Source organism: Myxine glutinosa, chromosome 5 (assembly GCF_964187855.1).
Source record: "Myxine glutinosa chromosome 5, kmMyxGlut1.1, whole genome shotgun sequence".
Taxonomy (NCBI): Eukaryota; Metazoa; Chordata; class Myxini; order Myxiniformes; family Myxinidae; genus Myxine; species Myxine glutinosa.
This window is the reverse complement of record NC_136265.1, coordinates 113,193,296-113,217,621: the sequence shown is the minus strand read 5'-3', so window position 1 is coordinate 113,217,621 and position 24,326 is coordinate 113,193,296. Positions and strand designations below refer to the sequence as shown.

Genomic DNA, 24,326 nt, shown 5'->3' with positions numbered 1-24,326 from the left:
TTAAATTTTCCATGCACAGTAGATGTGTCGCCTTTCCTATTTCTTTGAATGTTCGTCTATTGGTCGTTCGGGTGTATCCGTGTCCTTGTTCATTGATGAGGTTACTTCGTGGGTCCAGAACCAGACAAAACAAAAGGGGGAGAAAGACTGTGTTCCTGGAAGATTCCATGCCGTATCTTCACATGTGGTATTTCGATATTCCCTTCTGAGTGCTGTAATATCCATGTGGTATTCCAGAGCTCCATTGCTTTCTTAATAAGTTTGATTATTTGGGGATTGATTTTGTATATTTGTATGTATTTTATCATCCACGAATGTGGGACACTGTCAAAAGCTTTCTTATCGTCTGTCCAGGTGGTGGACAATTTAGTTCTTCACATTTTGTAATTTTCAAGTTTGTCCTTGTTCAGTAGTAGGTGGTCAATTGTTCCATAACAACCTCTTACATCACTTTTGTTCTACCTCTAAACCTCCTTGCTGTGTTAGATGATGGTCCATCATTTATGTGATGATTCCTGTCAGCAGTTTGTATGTGGTTGGTCGGCCGGAATTTGTGTGGAAATTGGGTTTCCTCCGATTTTGGGATGAGAAAGATGTTCCCTTCAATGAGCCACTCATCCACAGCCTTTTCCTCTTGGATCACTTCGTTAAATGTCCTGGTGTAGTGATTGTGAAGTGCATCAAGTTGTTTTAGCCAGAAATTTGGATTTCCATGTGGGCCTGGACTTTTGAAGTTTGGCATTTTTGAAGTTGTTTTCTAATTTTCTCTTAATTTTTGTGTGTGTGTGTGTGTGTGTGTGTGTGTGTGTGTGTGTGTGTGTGTGTGTGTGTGTGTGTGTGTGTGTGTGTGTGTGTGTGTGTGTGTGTGTGTGTGTGTGTGTGTAATCGGACAATCGGTTGATTTTTGTGAGTGTGTAGTGGGTTGATTTTTTTTTTTTTGAGTGTGTAGGTTGATTTTTGTGAGTGTGTCGTTGGTTGATTTTTGTGTGTGTGTAGTTGGTTGATTTTCGTGAGTGTGTAGTTGGTTGATTTTTGTGAGTGTATGTAGTTGGTTGATTTTTTGTGAGTGTGTGTAGTTGGTTGATTTTTGTGAGTGTGTACTTGGTTGATTTTTGTGAGTGTGTGTACTTGGTTGATTTTTGTGAGTGTGTGTACTTGGTTGATTTTTCTGAGTGTGTAGTTGGTTGATTTTTGTGAGTGTGTGTAGTTGGTTGATTTTTTTTTTTTGTGAGTGTGTTGTGGGTTGTGAGTGGTCCCGGTGTGTACCCTGGTTAGAATAGGTACACCGTATCCCTGCGTGTCGTAAGAGGCTACTAAGAGGGTTGGCGTCAGGAAGGGCATCCGGCCAAAAAACATTGCCTCAAAAAGAAAAACCATGACAATTACAACTGCATATGGGCAGGGTACAGCCCGAAGTGGAGATCAGTTTCTAAGGTTTGGGACATGGAATGTAGGGACAATCACAGGGAGATCAGGAGAAGTGGTGGAAGTATTGGTCAGAAAAAGAGTGGACATATGTTGTGTGCAAGAGACGAGATGGAAGGGAAGTGGTGTGAGAATGGTGAAGGGTAGGCAGGGACAGAAATACAAGTTTATGTGGCAAGGGTGCCCGGAGGACGTGAATGGTGTTGGTGTCCTGTTTTCTGAGGAGTTTGTAGACAGTGTAGACAGTGTGGTGAGTGTGACTAGAGTGAGTGATAGGTTGATGATGGTGAAAATGATGATTGGAAAGCTCTTGGTGAACGTCATCTCGGGATATGCTCCGCAGGTTGGTCGGAGCGATGAAGAGAAGGATACGTTCTGGTGTGCGATAGAGAACCTGATGGAAAAGTGAAAGATGAGGAAGTTGTTGTGGTAGGAGGAGACCTAAATGGACATGTGGGAAGGAGTATAGACGGTTTTGAGGGAGTTCATGGGGGTTACGGATATGATGTGAGAAATGGGGAAGGTGAAAGGATTTTGGAGTTTGCTGATGGAGCTGATTTGTTGATTTGTAATTCTCAGCTCCAGAAAGAGGATAATAAGCTTGTTACGTCGGTATTACACGTCAGGTGTCAGGTGGGTCGACGACATACACGTCAGGTGGGTCGATGACAACCGTTGACTACCTGATGGTGCGTAGGCGAGATAGGGGGCACCTCCGGGACACAAAGGTGATCCCGGGGGAGGAGGCTGTTTCACAGCACCACTTGGTTGTCTGCGACATAAGGGTGAAAGGTCCGAGGAGAGCTCGGCGGGTGAAGTACCAACCGAGAATGAAGGTGTGGAGGTTGAAAGAGGTGACGGTAAGGGAGGCATTAAAAGAGAGGCTGAGTAGGGTAGAGGATGATGTGGTTGAGCTTGAACGTGGTTGCATGTCAATGAAAGATAGTCTGTTGGGAGCCGTTGGTGAGGTATGTGGATGGACAAAAGGACCACCGAGACACTCGGAAACATGGTGGTGGGATGAGGAAGTTGGAAAGAGGATTGACAAGAAGAGGAAGAAGTTCAAGGAGTGGCAGAAGGCGAAGGGTACGGGAGCAGAAAAAGCAGAGCATGAAAGTTATAAGGCAGCCAAGAAGGCTGCAAAGAAAGAGGTAGCAAAAGCGCAGGAGGCATGTAGGAAAATGTTCAGAGAACACTTGGATTTGGAAGAGGGTCAGAGAGCGGTATTCAGGATTGCAAAGCAGATAGCGAAAGAGAGTTGTGATGTGATGGGGGTGAGTTGCTTGAAGGATGAAGTGGGACAAATCGTTGTGGACCCAGATGGAATTAAAGGAAGATGGAAAATATATATGGAAATGCTGTTGAATACAGAGAATGAATGGGATGGCAACATCAAGAGCAACCCAGTTTTAGGACCGGCAGAGAAGATAACCGAGAAGGAAGTTGAGGAAGCGATAAAAGCAATGAAGAGTAGAAAAGCGGGAGGGCCGATGGGAGTTGTGGGAGATATGTTGAAGGCAGCGGGAAATTGGGGTGTGAAGAGAATGACAGAGATCTGTAATCTGGTGGTGAAAGAAGGCCGCATTCCAGTGGATTGGGAACTGAGTACCCTCGTCCCTCTATACAAGGGCAAAGGTGACCCTCTGGAGTGTGGCTCGTACCGAGCGACAAAGTTATTGGAGCATGGAATGAAGGTATTGGAAAGGGTGTTGGAGAGGAGGATAAGGAAGAAGGTGAAGATCGACGAAATGCAGTTTGGATATATGCCAGGACGAGGAACGACAGACGCGCTCTTTATTGTGATGCAGTTGCAGGAGAAGTACATGGGGAAGAGGAAGAAGTTGTTTCTTGGGTTTGTTGATCTGGAGAAAGCATTCGATCGGGTTCCACGCGAAGTATTGACATGGGCATTGAGGAAGTTAGGAGTGGAGGAATGGTTGATCAGAGTAGTGATGGCAATGTACAAAAGAGCGCGCACAGCTGTAAGGACGAAGGACGGGAACAGTGGTGAGTTTGAGGTGAAGGTGGGAGTGCATCAGGGGTCGGTACTAAGTCCACTACTATTTATAGCTGTGATGGAAGTGCTGGCTCAGAACATAAAGGAGGGTTTTCCGTGGGAGTTGTTGTATGCAGATGATCTGGTGTTGATTGCGGAAAGTATGGATGGACTGAAGGAAAAAATGAACAAGTGGAAGGAATGTATGGAGACAAAAGGTCTGAAGGTGAATATCGGAAAGACGAAGGTGATGGCAAGTGGTAAAGCATGTTGTGAGGTGCAAAGAACTGGGAAGTGGCCATGTGCTGTGTGCAGGAAGGGTGTCGGAGTGAACTCCAATGTACAATGTGCGCTGAGTGGGTTCATCAAAAATGTAGTGGTCTGAGAGGGTCATTAACCAGTGTGGCAGCTACATTCAAATGTGAGGTGTGCACAGAGGGAGCTGCAGATGGAGGAAATGTTGAGTTGGATCTTGGAGACGGTGTGAAGCTGGAAGGTGTGAAAACATTTTGCTACCTCGGAGACTCGCTGAATGGAGAAGGGGGATCAGACTCGGCAATGGTTGCTCGAGTGAGATGTGCATGGAAGAAGTTTCGGGAACTGAGTAGCGTGCTGACGAGGAGGGGAGTGTCCTTGAAGCTGGAGGGAAAGGTGTATGCTGCATGTGTGAGAAGAGTTATGATTTATGGGAGCGAGACATGGGTAATGAACGTGGAGCAGCAACGAAGGCTGGAAAGGGTGGAAATGCGAATGGTTCGGTGGATGTGCGGAGTATCGTTGAGAGAGAGAGGAAGACAAATGATGAATTGCGAAAGATGATGGGAATAGAGCCTGCGATTGATGCTGTGAAGAGGAACAGGTTGAGGTGGTTTGGTCATGTGTTGAGGAAGGATGAAAGTGACTGGTTGAGAAGAGTGATGGAAATGAATGTAGAAGGGGGTAGAGGACGGGGAAGACCGAGAAAGACTTGGTTGAAGATTGTGGAAGAAGAAATGCGGGCAAGGAGGTTAACAAGGAGAGATGCAGAAAATAGGGCAAAATGGAGAAGATTGTTATGGGGACCGCAAGGCTAACCCCCGCTCTCGCAGGGAAAATGGCCTTAAAATGCATGTTGTTGTTGTTGTTGTTGTTGTTGTTGTAGTGGGTTGATTTTATTATTATTATTATTATTTTTTTTTTTTGTGTGTAGTTGGTTGATTTTTTTTTTTGTGTAGTTGGTTGATTTTTTTTGTGAGTGTGGTGTTGGTTGATTTTTGTGTGTAGTTGGTTGATTTTTGTGAGTGTATGTGGTTGGTTGATTTTTGTGAGTGTAGTGGGTTGATTTCTTTTTTGTGTGTGTGTAGTGGGTTGATTTTTTTTTTTTGTGTGTAGTTGGTTGATTTTTGTGTCGGTTGATTTTTATGAGTGTATGTAGTTGGTTGATTTTTGTATGTGTAGTTGGTTGATTTTTTGTGTGTAGTTGGTTGATTTTTTGTGAGTTTGTGTTGTTGGTTGAGTTTTGTGAGTGTGTAGTTGGTTGATTTTTTGTGAGTGTATGTAGTTGGTTGATTTTTGAGTGCATGTCGTTGGTTGATTTTTGTGAGTATGTGCAGTTGGTTGATTTTTTTTTTTTGAGAGTGTGTAGTTGGTTGATTTTTGTGAGTGTGTGTAGTTGGTTGGTTTTTATGAGTGTGTGTACTGGGTTGATTTTTGTGAGTGTCTTCTGGGTTGATTTTCGTGAGTGTGTAGTTGGTTGATTTTTTTTGTGAGTGTGTGTAGTTGGTTGATTTTTGTGAGTGTGTGTACTGGGGTGATTTTTGTGAGTGTGTCAGTTGATTTTTGTGAGTGTGTAGTTGGTTGATTTTTTGTGTGTATGTAGTTGGTTGATTTTTTTGTGTGTATGTAGTTGGTTGATTTTTGAGTGCATGTCGTTGGTTGATTTTTGTGAGTATGTGCAGTTGGTTGATTTTTTTTTTTGAGAGTGTGTAGTTGGTTGATTTTTGTGAGTGTGTGTACTGGGTTGATTTTTGTGAGTGGCTTCTGGGTTGATTTTCGTGAGTGTAGTTGGTTGATTTTTTTTGTGAGTGTGTGTACTGGGGTGATTTTTGTGAGTGTGTCGGTTGATTTTTGTGAGTGTGTCGGTTGATTTTTGTGAGTGTGTAGTTGGTTGATTTTTGTGAGTGTGTGTAGTTGGTTGCTTTTTGTGAGTGTATATAGTTGGTTGATTTTTGTGAGTGTTGTGGGTTGATTTTTTGTGAGTGTGTTGTGGGTTGATTTTTGTGAGTGTGTGTACTGGGTTGAATTTTGTGAGTGTGTAGTTGGTTTGTTTCTTGTCTGCAATTAAAATCCTTTCTGTATGCAGTTGTGGGTGCACTGATTGGGCGGCAGGAGGGTCGTAACATTGAGGTGATGAACTCCTTTGAGCTGCTGTTTTCTGTAATTGAAGAAAAAATCATCATTGACAAGGAATATTACTACACAAAGGAAGAACAATGTAAGTTTTTACCCAGTTGCTGCATTGTGAGTGTGCATTCTGGCATAGTTGATGTTTGAATTCATTTTGTTTTCTTGTGTCATTTGACTAAATGATCAAATGTAATTTCCTATCATGACACTTCCACAGTTGCACTGTTCCTTTCACTTCATCTTCGTTTCACTATTTTGGATGTTCAAACTGGTGGATTGATCATTCATTGCGACCTGAAATGATTGATTGCTGGCTGTCTTGTTCAAATCTTCAGTTAAACAGGTATTTAAGGACCTGGAGTTTCTGGGCTGGTACACGACGGGAGATGCACCTAATGGTGCAGACATCCACGTGCACAAACAGGTGAGTCATTTCACTGCAAGTCTCCCGCAATCCGCGTCGTTGGTGCTCACTATGCGCAATCCGCGTCGTAGGTGCTCACTATGCGCAATCCGCGTCGGCGGCGTTCACTATGCGCAATCCGCGTCGTCGGCCTTCACCGTGCGCAATCCGCGTCGTCGGCGCTCACTGTGCGCAATCCGCGTCGTCGGCGCTCACTGTGCGCAATCCGCGTCGTCGGCGCTCACTGTGCGCAATCCGCGTCGTCGGCGCTCACTGTGCGCAATCCGCGTCGTCGGCGCTCACTGTGCGCAATCCGCGTCGTCGGCGCTCACTGTGCGCAATCCGCGTCGTCGGCGCTCACTGTGCGCAATCAGCGTCGTCGGCGCTCACTGTGCGCAATCCGCGTCGTCGGCGCTCACTGTGCGCAATCCGCGTCGTCGGCGCTCACTGTGCACAATCTGCGTCGTCGGCGCTCACTGTGCGCACTCTTTAAACCAATGGGTGTAATTAGGGTCACTTGTTTGCATGTACTGTTGTGAATTTTTTTTGAAGCACCCATACTTGATGATTATCTCGTAATTGTGGCAATGATTTCATTCAATTTATCAAGCACAGTCAATTTCCTATTTGGTAGAACAGTTAGCGACAAATCATTGAAACAATATTATTAAACTTGGAAATTAGAACGGCGCTCGGAAGAGGGCACACCTCCGCCAGGCTGAACAGTTTGTTTTGTATCCCAATGATAGACAGGATTTCTAATCGGCTTGTTCTTGTCATCTACCAAACTCATCCACCTAGTTTATTCATAACTCTTCCATAACCTTTTCAAATATCATGTTATATATGCCTTTTCATCCAATCTCTCAATGGTGAAGAATCACTTAAAGTTCTTGTATCCAGATTCGGATCTTCACCAAAATCTAATCAATTCATCCTTCTCACACACCCAAACTGTCCACCAAGTTCTGTCCGAATCTGTACACAACTTTTTGAGATATCCTGCTCACAGGCAGACAGACAGACAGACAGACAGGCAGACAGACAGGCAGGCAGGCAGGCAGGCAGGCAGAGGTGAACACATAAACTCTGTCCATCTTTGGTGGGTGTGTTGCTTTACCTTCCCCCCTCACATGGGACTCCATATCCTCTCGATGAATTTGAGGAAGACTGAGAAGAAGGCCTATTTAGCCAAACGCTTGTCTGAAAATAACTGTCATGAATAAACAAGACCGAAAGTCTAACAGCGGCCTAGCCGGGCTTGTAAAATATTATAAACCACCAACAAACATGATTAGCTTTTCAAACAGTCGCTAATGCTGTTTATAACATTAAACAAAGAAATTTGGAGGAATCCCGACATCCATGAGGTAAGTTTTACTTACAGAACTGAGCGACGATCTACTGTAATCTATATACCCCACAAGGGTGGAGGTGTGCTCATTTACCAAGCTGCTAGCTGGTGCTTGCCAATCCAGCCGTTCCTTAAGGGTTTTGAATGGAGTGCTTGCTCGAATGTTTAAACGACTTGGTGATCTCTCCACAAGAAACTTGGTAAATGAACATACACCCAATGTTCTTGAGACCTGATCATAGAGAGACTGTAATCTATATAACCCCAAAGAGGAATGACCTTTCCTGCAGCTCTCAAAGTGAGCGGGTGTTTACGCCATGATGACATCATACACGTAATGACGTAGCATGACGGCCGGACACAAAACTTTTATATATATATATAATTATATATATATATATATATATATACACACACACACACACACACACACACACACACACACACACACACACACACACACACACACACACACACACACACACACACACACACAATCACACACACACACACACACACACACACACACACACACACACAGAGTCACGTGAAAAAGTAAGTACACCCCATGTAAAGTTTTGACTTTTTCAACATATTTCAACATACAGCTATTTGATCTTCATTTCAACAATATCGATAGATAAAGGTGATATAATATAACAAATATCATGAAACATTTACATTTTGTAGTCCATTGTATAATTTAAATAAACATAAATGCAAATTTCGCATGTGGAAAAAGTAAGTACACCCTTGGCTCTAATAGGTGGTATTGCCCCCTTTGGCAGAAACGACCTCAAGTAGACGTTTCTTATAACTGTCTACCAGTCTCTGACATCGACTGGGAGAAATTTTTTCCCACTCCTCCATGCAGAATTCTTTCAGCTGTGCGATGTTTGAGGGGTTTCTTGCATGCACAGCTCGTTTCAAATCCCTCCAAAACATCTCGATGGGATTTAGATCCGGGCTTTGACTTGGCCATTCCAGAACCCTCCATTTCTTTCTTTTCCAACCATTCCTTGGTGGATTTACTGGTATGTTTAGGGTCATTGTCATGTTGCAAGGTCCACCTTCAGTTGAGCTTCAACTTCCGACAGATGGCCTCACATTATCCTCAAGCACCCTCTGGTACAATGAAGAATTCATAGTGGATTCTACGATGGTGTGCTGCCCAGGCCCTGATGCAGCAAAGCTGCCCCAAACCATAATATTTCCACCACCATGCTTTACAGTTGGTATCAGGTTGAATCACCTTTAGAGGCCATGTTTCCCCGCACAGCAGGGGTTGGCCTTTTCTGGCACCGTGGTCCCCTTTTTGAAGCAATGTTTTATGGCCGGATGCCCTTCCTGCCGCCAACCCTGTTAGTCACCTCTTGCGACACACAGGGAATTACCAGTGAACTGGTACTCAATTTGCCGACCTCGGAAAGATGACAGGCTGAGTCAACCCACCTGGTGTTAATTCAGTGATCGACCGGGATTCGAACCCAGGATCCTCGGATCCCAAACCGGCACCCTAACCACTAAGCCAACACCAGGCATTTGTTGGTATCAGGTTCTTGTGGTCAAATGCTGTCTTTGGTTTTCGCCAAACATGTCTTCTGGTACTGTGGCCAAATAGCTCTACCTTTGACTCATCTGTCCAGAGCACATTGTTCCAGAAGTGCTGGTCTTTGCCTCGGTGTTCATTGGCAAACTTTAGTCTTGCCCTGATGTTCTTTATGTTTAGCAAAGGTTTCCTCCTGGCACACCTCCCATGTAGATCAAATTTGTGCAGCCTCTTTCTAATGGTAGACTCGTGCACTTTGACATCAACAGTGGCAAGAGTTACCTGTCGGTCCCGTGATGACATTCTGGGGTTCTTAGAGACTTCTTTCAGCATCTTGCGGTCTGCTCTCGGGCTGAACTTGCTGGGACGGCCTGGCCTGAACAAGTTGGCAGTTGTTTGGAATCTTCTCCACTTGTAGATGATCTTCCGGACAGTCGAATGATTGATTTAAAATTGTCTGGAGATCTTTTTAAATCCCTTCCCAGACTCGTAGGCATCTATAACCTTCTTTCTGAAGGCCTCAGAGAGCGCTTCTGATCTAGGCATGGTGACGCCGCACACTTCAACAACAAAGAGCAAACCAAACTAAATGTCTGAGGTTTAAATAAGACAGGTTCCTCCAAGATCCTCTCTAACGATGTTCTTATCATTTGCACCTGAGCACCTGATTCTAATTTTAGGTATTTGAAGTGGTGATAAATGTCGGGATGTACTTACTTTTTCCACATGCGAAATTTGCATTTATGTTTATTTAAATTATACAATGGACTACAAAATGTAAATGTTTCATGATATTTGTTATATTATATCACCTTCATCGATCAATATTGTTGAAATGAAGATCAAATAGCTGTATGTTGAAATATGTTGAAAAAGTCAAAACTTTACATGGGGTGTACTTACTTTTTCATGTGACTGTATATATATTTAACCTCCAGTACGTTTGCAGTCACTATAAAGGGATTAGTGGTGCGATTAGATTTACTATAATAATAACGATACGTTATTATTACGAAAATTATATTATTTTTTTTAAACCGAGGTGAATTCCTTACTTCCGCGGATACACCGCTGCAATCCATCAACTTTCCATTCACGACATTGGAATTAAAGTGTTATGGTTATATTTAGTATAATATTATTATTATTACGAAAACGATACTACTGAAACGATACCCATTGTATTAAGAAACCTGGGCTTAATTTGTCCAAGCGGACGGTGAGTCATAACGCCTTAGGCCTATACATACTGTATTGTTGGAAGAGCCGTAACGCCGATGCTTTCGATATTTGATGGCCATTTTAACAATCGGTTTGTTTGTGTTTGACACTGAATGAAAAACGTAAATCAAAATGGCGGTGCATGGAGTGTCAGCTGCAGCACGGCCATAATGACATCAGACGTAATCGCATCACCCTGCCATGTGACCAGATCCTCAGCTCTGATTGGTATACGTTTGAGGGGACATACATACATACATACATACGGACGGACAAACACTGTTCTAGACTGCTTTGCCCTATGGGCTACACAGTAAGAACCCTTCAAAAACAGAGTTGGCTCGCACCTAGTTGACTGCGCAAGGTAAGTATTCTATGAATACCATATAGTTATATATGCACATAAGTTGGGCTAGCTAGCGGTAAGTAAACCCTGGTGTTGGGCTAGCGGCTAGGGTGCCGGCTTAGGATCCTAGGATCCTGGGTTCGAATCCTGGTCGATCGCTGAATTAACGCCAGGGGGGTTGACTCAGCCTGTCATCCTTCCGAGGTCGGCTAATTGAGTACCAGTTCACTGGTAATTCCCTGTTTGTCGTTAAAGGCGGCAAAAAGGGTTGGCGTCAGGAAGGGCATCCGGCCGTAAAACATTGCTTCAAAAAGGGGACCGAAAAACAACAACCACGGTCCCCGAAAAAGGGGAAAAAAATGGCCTCTAAAGGTGGGTATATATGCACATAAGCTGTATATATATATATATATATATATATATATATATATATACAGTGGAACCTTGACTTACGAGTTTAATCCGTTCCGTGACCGAGCTCGTAACTCAAATTGCTCGTATCTCAAATCAAATTTCCCCATTGAAATGCATTGAAATGCTATTAATCCGTTCCAGCCCGCCAAAAACCACACCAATTTTTTTTTAAATATACAGTATATATAAAAATATCTCGCGCTTTATATTTCACCTGTATGCAGCATACAAGTTGGCAGGATGGCCTGGACTGGAGGTACGCACACTTGACTCTAAAGTCTAAACTGTCCAGCCTGGGTTTGAATCCCGACCCAGCTATAACCTGTCATGGGTGAATCACAGGCAGGGTGATTCATCAATGTGTGTACCGTTAAACTGGGCACCCCGTTTGCGTCCCATTAGTTGTTGGATGTTAAGGATCTCACCGTGTTTTCCACAAAGAGAAGGCGAGCTATCGCCGGCACTCTGAACAAGTTGTGGCCTGGCATGGCATGAACATGAAAACATGAACATGAACATGAAATGTTCGACATGAACATGAAATTTTCCAAAATAACCAAAATGCGAAAACAAAAATGCAGCGCTATACGACAGAGATACTGTACGTGCACGGCAAGATAACCACGTGACCGGAACCCACCTGGCGGCGTAAACTCAAAATAACCAACATGCGAAAACAAAAATGCAGCGCTATACGACAGAGATACTGTACTTGCACGGCAAGATAACCACGTGACCGGGTGGCGAAAGCTCGTAACTCAGATCTCGGCTCGCATCTCAAAGCAATAAACCGCCCGAGCGACGGCTCGTATCTCGAAAAACTCGTAAGTTGGGGCACTCGTAAGTCAAGGTTCCACTGTATATATATATATATATATATATATTGTTACGGACCGCGGATAAGATGTTAATTTGCCGAGCGGATGGCGCCGCGGCCCTAACAGTTACCCCGACTAACCCGATTCCTGAACGTTGGCCAAAATCGCGCCACAGATATTCAATATGGAAAAGACAAAAGCGACACGGATGTGAAGGAGAAGAAGAAGACAAAAAGGTTTTGCAATACGAATATAATTTATTACTATGTGCAGGACCAAAGAAACCAAGGAAGAAGGAAAGATAATAAAATAAAGACAGAAGGAATCAAGGAGGCACAGTGCAATGCTGGCTTACCTACAGTCTTAATTAACCCAGGGACAAGACAAACAGAACAAACTCACGTACACGAATGAGGAAATTGCAGGCAGGAATGACAGGAGGTGGGTGGCTGGAGGGGGAGGAAGGCATGGAGCTGGCTGGAGCTTGATCCCGCACGGGACGTCGGACTGGACCTCGACGGCTGCCGATGCCACCGATCCTGTCGTGTGCGTGGGGTAACGGGTTGGAGCTGCTTGGTGGAGCCAACGCTGCTGGTGGGGGGTCTGGCGTGACGGGTTCTCTCTCCCTCTCTCACAAACTCCAGGACTCTCTTCAGGCTTGTCTGTGTTCTGATCTCCTCCCTCCTCCACTCTCTGGTGGCGTCTTTCTCGGGTTATATAAGCCCCACCCTTGACCCTTTTGCGAACCTCCCCCAAACGTTCTCTCTCCGCCCTCTAAAGCCAACCCCTCGTTCTGGGTTGGTCGGCAAGGGCTGGTTCACTCCTCCCCTCTATGACGAGGTGGAGACACGCCCTTCTTCCCCGACCTTACCTCGTGGCCAATGGTGGTTTTGGGGCGATTCGAGCTAGCCCCAGCCAAAGGGCAGCAATGGCGAACGAAGAAAACCGCCCAAATGCAGTTGGCAATTGCAGAAAAGTGGACGGCAGCTGAAATGCAGCAAAGTGGACGGCAGATGAAATGCAGCAAAGTGGACGGCAGATGAAATGCAGCAAAGTGGACGGCAGATGAAATGCAGCAAAGTGGCTAAACCTGGCACTTGGAAGATGCCATGTCGGAGGGATCTACTTTATTTAATGCAGTGCAATGGAGTGTCAATTAATGGAAGACACAGCCTTACACTAATACACATAATAAGGATATAACTACTGAACAGGGATATATGGTGTCCTTCGTGTATGTTTTATGGAATTAACTACGGGAACGCCCTTTGACCTTTATACACAGACTGGAGGCAGGAGGGTCCAGAATAAAGCAATAATAAAAAAAACACAATAAAAAAACACAATCCTCATATCCACGACAATATATATTGTTACGGACGCGGTTTAGATGTTACTTTGGGCCGAGCGGATGGTCCACCGCGACCGTTACAGGATCCCCAATTGGCCCGACTCCCCCAACGTTGACCAGATCGCACCACAGATATTCAATCGGGAAACCTCTAAAGCGACCGAAAGAGAAGGAAGAGAGAAGAAGACAGAGTACGGAGGAATAACAGGATTTATTATGTATTTTCACAAGCCAGAGCAACGAGAGCAATCGGTTATATTCAGCGAATGGAAGGAGCAGATACACAGTGCATCGTTAGCTTATACTAGTCAATTTACTTAACCCCAGGACAACGATTAGGACAGACGACGTTCACACTTACACGGGGGATATTGCAGGCAGGTATGGCTTGAGGATGGATGGTTGTTTTTGGGAGGCAATGGAGGGTCCAGCGTGGATTGCTGCCTGGCGCGTCCTTTTCGTGGCCTGCGGCCCCTTAGCTGCCCCCTTAGCTGCAGCGCAGCTGGTCGCACGATGGCTCGCACACACCTGCTCGTTCAGGCGTCTTCCTTCTCCCCAGCAACAACGAGGGACCGCAAGCACGAGGACCGGGTCAGAGCAAGAGCAAGAGGAGCAAGAGCTGGAGGGGCAAGAGGGTGGAGTGCGTCCCGCGGCGGCTTATATTGGTTTCCTCACCGAAACTTCGCGCACTTTCTCAGGGGTTCCCGCTCCGCCCTCTCTTAGCCAAACCCCTTGTTCTGGGTTGGATGAGCGGGGCCGACTTACTCCTCCCCCCTATGACGAGGGGGGCGACCCATCTTCTCTAGCCACTCCCCTTGTTCGTAATGGCCGCAAATGGCGAAAACCGGTCAGCAGCTGCAGGTAAGGCGCCGTCACTTTGCTCATCAGTTCAGTACTGCAATAAACGGTTGCTGTGAAAGCTCAAGTGGGGGAATCCCTGGCACTTGAGCTGCCATGGATCATCGGAGGGGCCTACGTTTTATTTCGTTTGATGCAATGCAGAGTCAATCTAGTGGGAAACACATATTTAGCCTACATAGAATAAGGAAATAAACTATTTAAAAAGATATATCGTGGCCTGTGTGTAAGTTTCATGGAATTAACTAGGAGGACGGCTGCGACCATTATTTACATTACGAGGGTGTTACACACAACAAAACCATACTTTTCACATTCGTTACACTTCCTCCAAAATTGTTACACTTTTCAAAACCGTTACACTTCTCAAATTCGTTACACTGCACCCTCCTTTCTTCAGGCCCGTGCTCGGGCCTACAAAACTTTAACTTAGTGTGACACGTAGGTGTAATTCCCTCTACAATTAACCTGACCCTGAGTGTGACAATCTTAAAACACAAATAAGTATGTCCCCCTATTGCATTGCACCCTGTCTAACAGACTCAAGCCCACAGCTAACCGAATTACGGAATTGTTCTCAAACTATACATTTACGGTGGGGAGCATTATTTACAGTGACGTTATTTTTTATTTACAACGCAACCCAGGACCTGTGTTTTTTTTTTTTTCTTTTTAGGGAACAAGAAAAAGAAATTCCTGTTGGGAGGGAGGAGACAGCACGCATTGCATCGATGCACCCGTACCAATACCACCAAAGCACCCAAAAACACCAAAAGCACCACAAAGCACCAAAAGCACCACTCGGTGCACAGTCACCACGGTTCATAATAAACACAACAAAACAACTGGTGGTGGTCTTCTCTTTATCTGCTGGGCCGATGTTCTTCCCGACGTCTTCTGGCTTCATGCGGCCTACTTGGAAATAATAAAAAGCACAACTTGTGTTCATTTTTATTTAGGGCCTCAGGGGCCAACTAAGGGTGGTCCACCTGTTTGGCATAGGTGCCGCCTTACCGAGGTCCGCAAGCAAGATTCCCTGGCCACTATGGCCGGTCTCCAACAGAGGTGCCCTGCCCCAGAACCTGGGGTCCATCAAGTGGTACTTGGCCGCAGAACAGCGGTCCATAAAGTGGTACATCAACGCAATGCATGCTGGTTCTGAGAATCTCGTGCGCACAATGGCCATCTCACGCACGCTCCCCTCGGCACCCAATGGCGCACAGGTCCTCAAGTGGGAGACAAAAGGGGGGAAGACAAATGAGCGAGGGGTAAGGTCACAAGGGTACACGTCAATAAAGGCAATGCAGGGTGAAGTGCGTACGGAGGGCGAAGTGAGAAAAACTCGTCCCTACCGTACGTCACCCCCCCCTGTCACCTACACTACCCTTGCCCTTACCCCATATTTACAAGAATTTACACCTTTACAAATTCGTCACTACGTCTTGTCTTCCCCATCTTTCCCTTCAACACCAAATTCGTCTCCAATCCCTCTACTTCAAAATTTGCCATCACCAATTCATCATCAATCCTCATAAGGAGGGAGAGATGGAATTATGCACAATGTCACACCCACGTCATGATGCGTCTCACAATCCAAAACATTTGCATTAATGAAAAATAATAAAACGTGGCATGGTGTGGAGTTACCTCATCTCAGGTGAGTGGATGCAGATGGTGCGAGGAGACTCCAATCCTAACTATCCTCTAAATGACCTTAACACTCTTTACACTACCCGGGGTCTTTCTCCTGCCAAACCATTGGCCCTCTTACACTATGGGTTCTAAAAACCAATTCCCATTGACCAAACTGTGGTGCTTTTCAATTTGGGGTCTCACTCCCCCGATTCATCTCCCGGTGCCTCGCACAATTTCTGGGCTGCGACGTGGAGCTCTCCCAGCAGGTCTACCCACCTGCACACCTCCACCACTGCAGTTGCCTCCGAGCTTACCTGCTCCTTACCCTAACCTAACTACCTGGGGAAGGCCCTCTGGCGCTCTCCCCACTCGGTGCCCTCTCTGGCACTGGGCTACCCGGGTCCGTCCTCCGGATCCTCGGGCCCCATCCACAACTACCGGCTCCCAGAGCCCACCTGCGGCCTCACCTGGCCGACATCCTCAGTGGTGGAGTGCCCAAACCAACTACACACACTAACAGGCTACACGCCCAGCCATTTCCACAACACTAATGCACCCATCCAAACATCATTCTTCCACTCGCACCACAGATGCCAATATCCAACCACAATTTACCTGTACCCTCTACCTAACACTTACACTACCCGCCCCGGGTATCCGTGATGGGGGTCCACTCTTCCCCCATTCACACCTCCGCACCATCCACTCCACTCCACAATTTCCACCATACTCACTCCACGACCATCCATTCCAATACTCCAGATATTCCACACTACCATTTATTCCATACACCTGTTCTTACACACCTGTGCACTCACACCTGGTGCCACCTGCACCCTCCTCCTCTTCCTGGACCATTGGGTCAGCACAATACACAATCACCTTCACTCACTCATACACTGCTCCACACACCTGTTCAGTTGCACACCTGTGCAATCACACCTGTTCAATCCTCAAACACACGGCATCATCTGAACTACCTGTTGCCCTGCTAACTTAGTGCTCCCCGTCTTCCCTTTAAACTAAGCACATACCACGTCATTATCATCCACTCTAATCTACCTGCGTCCCTACTACAGGTATCATTGTCACTAACTAATCTTAACGTTACCTAATGTCATCTTCGCTAGATCCCTACACACAATATCCTAACCCACCCGGGCTAGTTTTCACTGCCATACACCCCATAAGCTAGTGCTCCTTTGCCCCCCCCCTGTGAGGGATGGTGGACTGCCCATCCCACCACATCGGGGAGGTCCCACTATCAATTTGGCACACCAAATTTCAGCCAATCAAAAATTTTGCCAATCATCTGCCAATCACCGTACCAATCATCAAATTTTGCCTTTTTCTAATTTTGGGTCCAAAACACTAACCTCATCTCCCGTCTACTTATTAGATCCTCTCGGTGCGCCAATTCACGTCTACAGCCCGGCTTCGTACAGCCGAGCAATGAACGCGGGTTCTTTGGTGCCGGCGGCTGGATGCGTCCGGCACTCGGTGCAGGGACGGGGGCTTACCCGTGCCGAGATCCCACGCACCACCTCGGCGCGGAGCCATCCAATTGCCCGATCTCGACCTGCCGGAACGTCTCAACAAAACGTGGTCGCCATGACGACCCTTCCTATCGGGCTGCCCGCTCCGTCTAGTGGAGCACGGACGCGGCCGTTCCCAGCACGGCCCAGCGTGGATCGCGTACGGCGGTCCTTTTGAACCCGCCGTGGCTCGGATCCCCGCTGGTTCTCGCAGCACGCGAAGCCCGGCACGCACCGAGGGCCCGACTCGGCTAAAAGTCGCTCTAACCGCTAACCCGGTTACCGTCGATGCCTCACCTGCATGCTTACACGCATACGCGACCCCTTTCTTGCTCATACATCCAGCCGTTTCCCTGCTCTTGGTCGTACCTTCTCTAACACACCCAGGTACACTCATTCCGCTCACAGACTTGGTCACACACCTGACCACCGAACACTTTGGCACACATTCGTTGTTCGCACACCTCACCAACACACCTTCGCGCCCCTTCCTCGGTCACCTCCTCTGTGACAATCACAGGTGTGCTTTCACTCGCACACCCAACCACGTGCCTCACGACCAACTCAAGTGTGCATTCCCACACACGCTCTACCATTCCAGGTGTGCATCCTTCCATTCCAGGTGTACATCCTCGCTCACCTGTCACAACCAACTCACGCTCCGTGTCACTCTCACTACTTTCACCTCCACTCTCGGTCGCGCACTCACCCTTACTCTCGACAGCGCACTCTTTCCTCATGCACCTGTCCGTTACACACCTTTCTCGCGCACACTCTTGCGCACACTCTCCCGTTACATCCTCTGTAACACTCACCACAGGCGTGCATTCTCCTTCACTCTTGACAGCGCACTCTTTCCCCATGCACCTGTCCGTTACACACCTTTCTCGCGCATCCTCTTGCGCACACTCTTTCGTTACTTCCTCCGTAACACTTACCACACCGCGCTTCCATGTGCTCCCTCGCACACGCGCTACGACCGACTCACTCTCGACAGCACACTCACTGGTCGGCGCGCACTTTTTCCTCACACACCCCATGGTCGGACATTCTCGCACACCTCTTTTTTCGCACACCAGACCTGTCGCACACTTCACCAACGGCCTTTCACGAACACCCGGATCCAAACCAATCCCCAAGCCGACTGAAGCTTTCCTCACATCATGTACATTTCCGATTATATCGCCACTCACCTTGGCACCTCGTCTCCGCACCTCTTTTGCCACCTGCAAACTTTTTATTTGGCTAGTGAGCAGCACATCACGATTCGAGCACAGACCTTGTACCAATTCCATTACTTCCTCCTTTATCTCCCTCTTAGTTTCCCTCCGTCTCTTCTTAATTTCACTCACCCCCTCTTCCACCTCCTCTAATTTTTCCTTTACCTCCTTCATCTCCCGGTGCGCCCCCTCTATCTCTTCCTCTAACGCCACCTTAACCGTTTCTATGTGCGTCCTCACCTCTCGGTCCTTCGTCTCCATTACTTCTGTCACCTCCTCCAACTTCTTCGTCAACCCCTCATGTACCATCTGACATTCCTTTTGTGTTGCTATTAATTCGTTTTTAATGTCCTTTTGTGTCACTTTTAAACCCCCGATGATTGCAGTGTTCTTTTCCACTTGGTCCGCTAGTTCCCTTTGTCCGACTGTCAGCTGTTCTACTCCCTTCGTCAGACCCTCTATGCCCCCCTGTAACCTAGCCGTATTATTCCTCACCTCTTTCTCCATACGCTTCTCACCTCGCTTTACCTCCTCGCGTAGCCCCGAAACCTCCTCACCTACACCTCGTCGTATCCCCTCTTTCATCTCCTCCATCTCTTTTGTAGATGCCACCCTCATCTGTCCCAATTCATCCCTCTGAGCATCCAGTTTACTTTCTAACCCGATTTGCACCTCCTCTATCTGGTTCCCCATTCGTTTGATTTCCCTGGCAGATTGTTCCCCTATTTCCCGCAATTTGTCCTCCATCCTATTTTCTAACCCCTTTAACCCATTTTTCACCTCTTTTATCCCGTTGTCTAACCCCTCAAAATTATTGTCTAACTTCCCAAATTTCTTGTCTAACTCCTCAAAATTATTGTCTAACTTCCCAAATTTCTTGTCTAACTCCTCAAAATTATTGTCTAACTTCCCAAATTTCTTGTCTAACCCCTCACCGGTACCCCTCGCTTCGTCCCTCATTACCCCCAATTGCTCACTCTGAGCATCCATACGGTTCCCCATTCCTAAAATTTGGTTTCTCATCCCCCTGTTCTCTTCCCTCTCCTCATCCGCCTTGACCATGAAGGCCTGCATCTGCTGCATGAATAGGCTCCAGTTCATTGGTGCTGCGGCCGCTGCTACGGTCACGGGCGCGGCAAAATTTGGTGCCGCTACACCCACGTGCGCGAGGATGCCATTTTGCGCGCCTGAAGCCTCGTGCGCGAGGACGCCATTTTGTGCGTCTGATACCCCCTCAACCGCCTCCTCATTGCTCTCCTCCTCCCTTTCTTCCCCTAAGTCCTGGGTTACCCTTAACCCGTCTATCTCCCCCACCGACATCCGATCGCCTTGATTGTCCATGGCGCGATCTCAAAATTCGGGTTTTATAAAACAAAATTTCGGCAGCTCGTAATTTTGACCAAAAATTTTTTTTTCCCTACACGTTTTAAAAATTTGGTTCGGGCCTCGAATCTCACTCCTCGACACCAATTGTTACGGACGCGGTTTAGATGTTACTTTGGGCCGAGCGGATGGTCCACCGCGACCGTTACAGGATCCCCAATTGGCCCGACTCCCCCAACGTTGACCAGATCGCACCACAGATATTCAATCGGGAAACCTCTAAAGCGACCGAAAGAGAAGGAAGAGAGAAGAAGACAGAGTACGGAGGAATAACAGGATTTATTATGTATTTTCACAAGCCAGAGCAACGAGAGCAATCGGTTATATTCAGCGAATGGAAGGAGCAGATACACAGTGCATCGTTAGCTTATACTAGTCAATTTACTTAACCCCAGGACAACGATTAGGACAGACGACGTTCACACTTACACGGGGGATATTGCAGGCAGGTATGGCTTGAGGATGGATGGTTGTTTTTGGGAGGCAATGGAGGGTCCAGCGTGGATTGCTGCCTGGCGCGTCCTTTTCGTGGCCTGCGGCCCCTTAGCTGCCCCCTTAGCTGCAGCGCAGCTGGTCGCACGATGGCTCGCACACACCTGCTCGTTCAGGCGTCTTCCTTCTCCCAGCAACAACGAGGGACCGCAAGCACGAGGACCGGGTAAGAGCAAGAGGAGCAAGAGATGGAGGGGCAAGAGGGTGGAGTGCGTCCCGCGGCGGCTTATATTGGTTTTCCTCACCGAACCTTCGCGCACTTTCTCGGGGGTTCCCGCTCCGGCCTCTCTTAGCCAAACCCCTTGTTCTGGGTTGGATGAGCGGGGCCGACTTACTCCTCCCCCCTATGACGAGGGGGGCGACCCGTCTTCTCTAGCCACTCCCCTTGTTCGTAATGGCCGCAAATGGCGAAAACCGGTCAGCAGCTGCAGGTAAGGCGCCGTCACTTTGCTCATCAGTTCAGTACTGCAATAAACGGTTGCTGTGAAAGCTCAAGTGGGGGAATCCCTGGCACTTGAGCTGCCATGGATCATCGGAGGGGCCTACGCTTTATTTCGTTTGATGCAATGCAGAGTCAATCTAGTGGGAAACACATATTTAGCCTACATAGAATAAGGAAATAAACTATTTAAAAAGATATATCGTGGCCTGTGTGTAAGTTTCATGGAATTAACTAGGAGGACGGCTGCGACCATTATTTACATTACGAGGGTGTTACACACAACAAAACCATACTTTTCACATTCGTTACACTTCCTCCAAAATTGTTACACTTTTCAAAACCGTTACACTTCTCAAATTCGTTACAATATATATATATATATATATCAGTCACTATGCGACCTTCATATCATCAGTGGAGAACCGCCAGCAAGGTGTCCCATACAGCTGCTGCTGCACCTTGCTGGGAGCGATAAGCACCGCCTGCCACGTGGTAACGTTATCTCTGGTATCCACTCATCATATGGAGTCGACCTGTCCTAACGGCCATACCTAACAGATTACAGATACCATTATTAGTAACTCCCAACCGCAACCAGGTCGACTCCATATGATGAGTGGATACCAGAGATAACGTTACCACGTGGCAGGCGGTGCTTATCGCTCCCAGCAAGGTGCAGCAGCAGCTGTATGGGACACCTTACTGGCGGTTCTCCACTGATGATATGAAGGTCGCATAGTGACTGATATAAAAACCGAAAGGGTCACAGAGTTACAAGTGTATGGAAAGCCTCACTGCGTTGCCCTGATGAAGCCCCAACAAGGGCGAAACCAGGTCGGTAACTGTGAGTTTTGCATGCACTTGTGACAGTATCTGTATTTATAATCCGTAATGACGCACTGCTAGATGGTTCCTCTGGAACTTTGCAGGCAAGGCGGACGTGCATGGCGATGACGTCATGTTGTCCGCTCATTAGGTTGGAGAACCAGATTACAGATACCATTATATATATATATATATATATATATATATATATATATATATATATATATATATATATATATATATATATATATATATTAGTATACATACCCTGAAAGCACGGCCATACCTAACGGAATTTTACGCGGAACGGAATTTTAAGCACGGAATTTTAAGTAAGTCGAGGCTCATGTAAGGGCTAAAACATACAACACAAAAGCATAAACAAAAACAGAAACACACATGAAACATAATAATAAAGGAGTGGAAGACAAGAAGGGGGGGGGAGAGAGGGAAGCACAACAACAGTGGATAACAGGGATATCGGGAGATCTGTGGAACGGAGAGGGCTGGGGCGGGGTACACAGGATAAACAAGATGGACACTGCAGGGGATTTCAGGGTATGCATGGTTTTGCTTCGTGTACGTAACCTGGGGGGGGGTTTTTCTCTCGAGTGATCGAGGTGGCGGTCTGTTGCGTATACACTGCCCAAATAAAGGGATGTATCGGAAGAACATGTTTTGCATTTGGATCAAGATATCCCGTGGGGCGAGTACTCTGCTAATTATTTACAATTATGTTTTTTTTGTTTTTGTTGCTTCCAAAAATAACTGAATTGTTGTTTTTTTTTGTCAGATCTGTGAGATTAATGAAAGTCCCATCTTCCTAAAGCTGAACCCACAAACAAAGCACACAGACGTGAGTGCAACCACCTGCATGACCTGGAATGAACCTCCATGTTTTTTTTTGGCCACATATGTAGTGAAATTGTTTCTTGCTGTCTTCCAATGGGCCCTCTGTTCCCCGCCCCCACACCTTCCACCCCAACCTTTCCTGGTTTGCTGTTGTTGGGAAGGGAATTGTTCGTTTCATTTTCGATAACATATGGAGATGTTAACATTTGTGCAAAATGAGTTGAATATGCAAATTGGGTCTGTGGGTTTCCTTCAAACTTTATCGGAATCTGCGTGTTACCAACGATTGCCTGCGTGTGCTGCCTGACGCTGCTTCTGCAGCAAAGGTTGGGGGTATTGGTGAAAATTGGGCTTGTTCTGTGTTAATTGTAATGACTGCGATGAGCAAAGCAATAGAGTGCATGCGGTGGGTGAGGGGAATGTTTATGAGAACAAAACGAAGGTGTTGAAGGGACACAAAAGTTAAAAACAGGGTTAAGAAAAAAATGACTTTTGCTTTTTGTAGAAACAACATATCCAGTTTGGGGAAGATCTCACTTAGTGGTAAATTATACCCTTCAACCTTCCAGGACTATAATGTACAGCCTGATCATCCCTAAAATATCTATTGCTGCGACATTAAATTTGTTCACGAAACGGTTGATGTGTTGGTATTTTTGATGATCTCATTTGGTTAATTTTCAGTTATTGTTTTAAATCTCAAACTCAAAGTCTCTCAAAATCACAAGTAAGAGAGCAGAATTTCCCCGGATATATTTCTGAGCTTCCACACAGTCTGGCATCCCGTTTTGCTTGCCAGGCTCTTTACCTGTGTTATCCATGGCTGCCTTCAGGCCGAGATTTCTGACTTCCTCCACTTGCACAATCAACTTGTAATCAATCTCTCCCTTCCCCTCCCATCCCCTCTCTTTGCCTCCCTTCCAATCCCTTCCTAGCCATTCCTCTCCCCTCTCATCCCTTCTCATCCCATACCAATCCCCCCTCCCTTCCCTTCTGCTCCCTTGCCCTCCCTTCTTGTCCTTTCCACTTTTCCTCCCTTTCTTTCCCTTCGCTTCCCTTCCCCCCCCCCCCCCCCTCCTATTTTTTCATACCATCTATTCTCCAACATTGCTCCCTCTTCTCTCTCAATCACCCGACCTTCCCCATCAATTGCAGGATGCATTCTTCCAGTAACCTCTGCCTCGTTAAACTTCCAAATCCATACTGACTGCACAAATGTTTGCATCCAACTGTTAACCAATTACCCCACTCTGATTTCAATATCCTCCATCACCTTGCTCTTTCCACACATGTATAATTATATTTTTCCTGTGTAACCATGGGACATGAAATGACAGTATTTGCAATGCGCTGCTGTGTGAGAGAGTGTGCATTGTAACTGTGATGTGATTGGCAATGACCTTGTTTGTTTCAGCTTCCTGTGAGCGTGTTCGAGTCTGTTATTGACCTGGTAAACGGACAGGTGAGTTTAAAGATTGTACTTAACCACTCTTTTTTTTGTAATGTAAGTGTCGTTTAGAAAGAACTATCAGGTACCCGTTCTCTGACGGGTGAGTAGATGTGTCACCTCAAATGAGCAAATTTTTGGTGTGTATTGGTAGAAACTGGAATTCAACGTAAAGTGATGATGTGGACAGTGACACGTGGTACATGTTTACCTTATAGACAATGATGGTCCACTCAGAAGAAGAACTGTCGTCAGTGATGTGTTGTGCAAAGCACAATACTTGTAAAATCCAAATAAACAATCGGTGCCACAGAAACAGCAATTTGGTAATTTGGAAAATTTGACGTATCGAGTTTTTTCCTGATGGAATGTTGG

General features: G+C 46.4%; 1 protein-coding gene across 1 annotated transcript in view; it reads left to right on the top strand.

Moving 5' to 3' along the window:
• COPS6 (COP9 signalosome subunit 6) overlaps positions 1-24,326 on the top strand; it is a 50,991-nt gene that overhangs the window by 9,030 nt on the left and 17,635 nt on the right. Inside the window, exons 3-6 of the mRNA XM_068116563.2 lie at positions 5,763-5,894; positions 6,142-6,230; positions 22,446-22,508; positions 23,919-23,966. Coding sequence (XP_067972664.1) covers positions 5,763-5,894; positions 6,142-6,230; positions 22,446-22,508; positions 23,919-23,966 — 332 coding nt within the window. The remainder of the gene's footprint in view (positions 1-5,762; positions 5,895-6,141; positions 6,231-22,445; positions 22,509-23,918; positions 23,967-24,326) is intronic.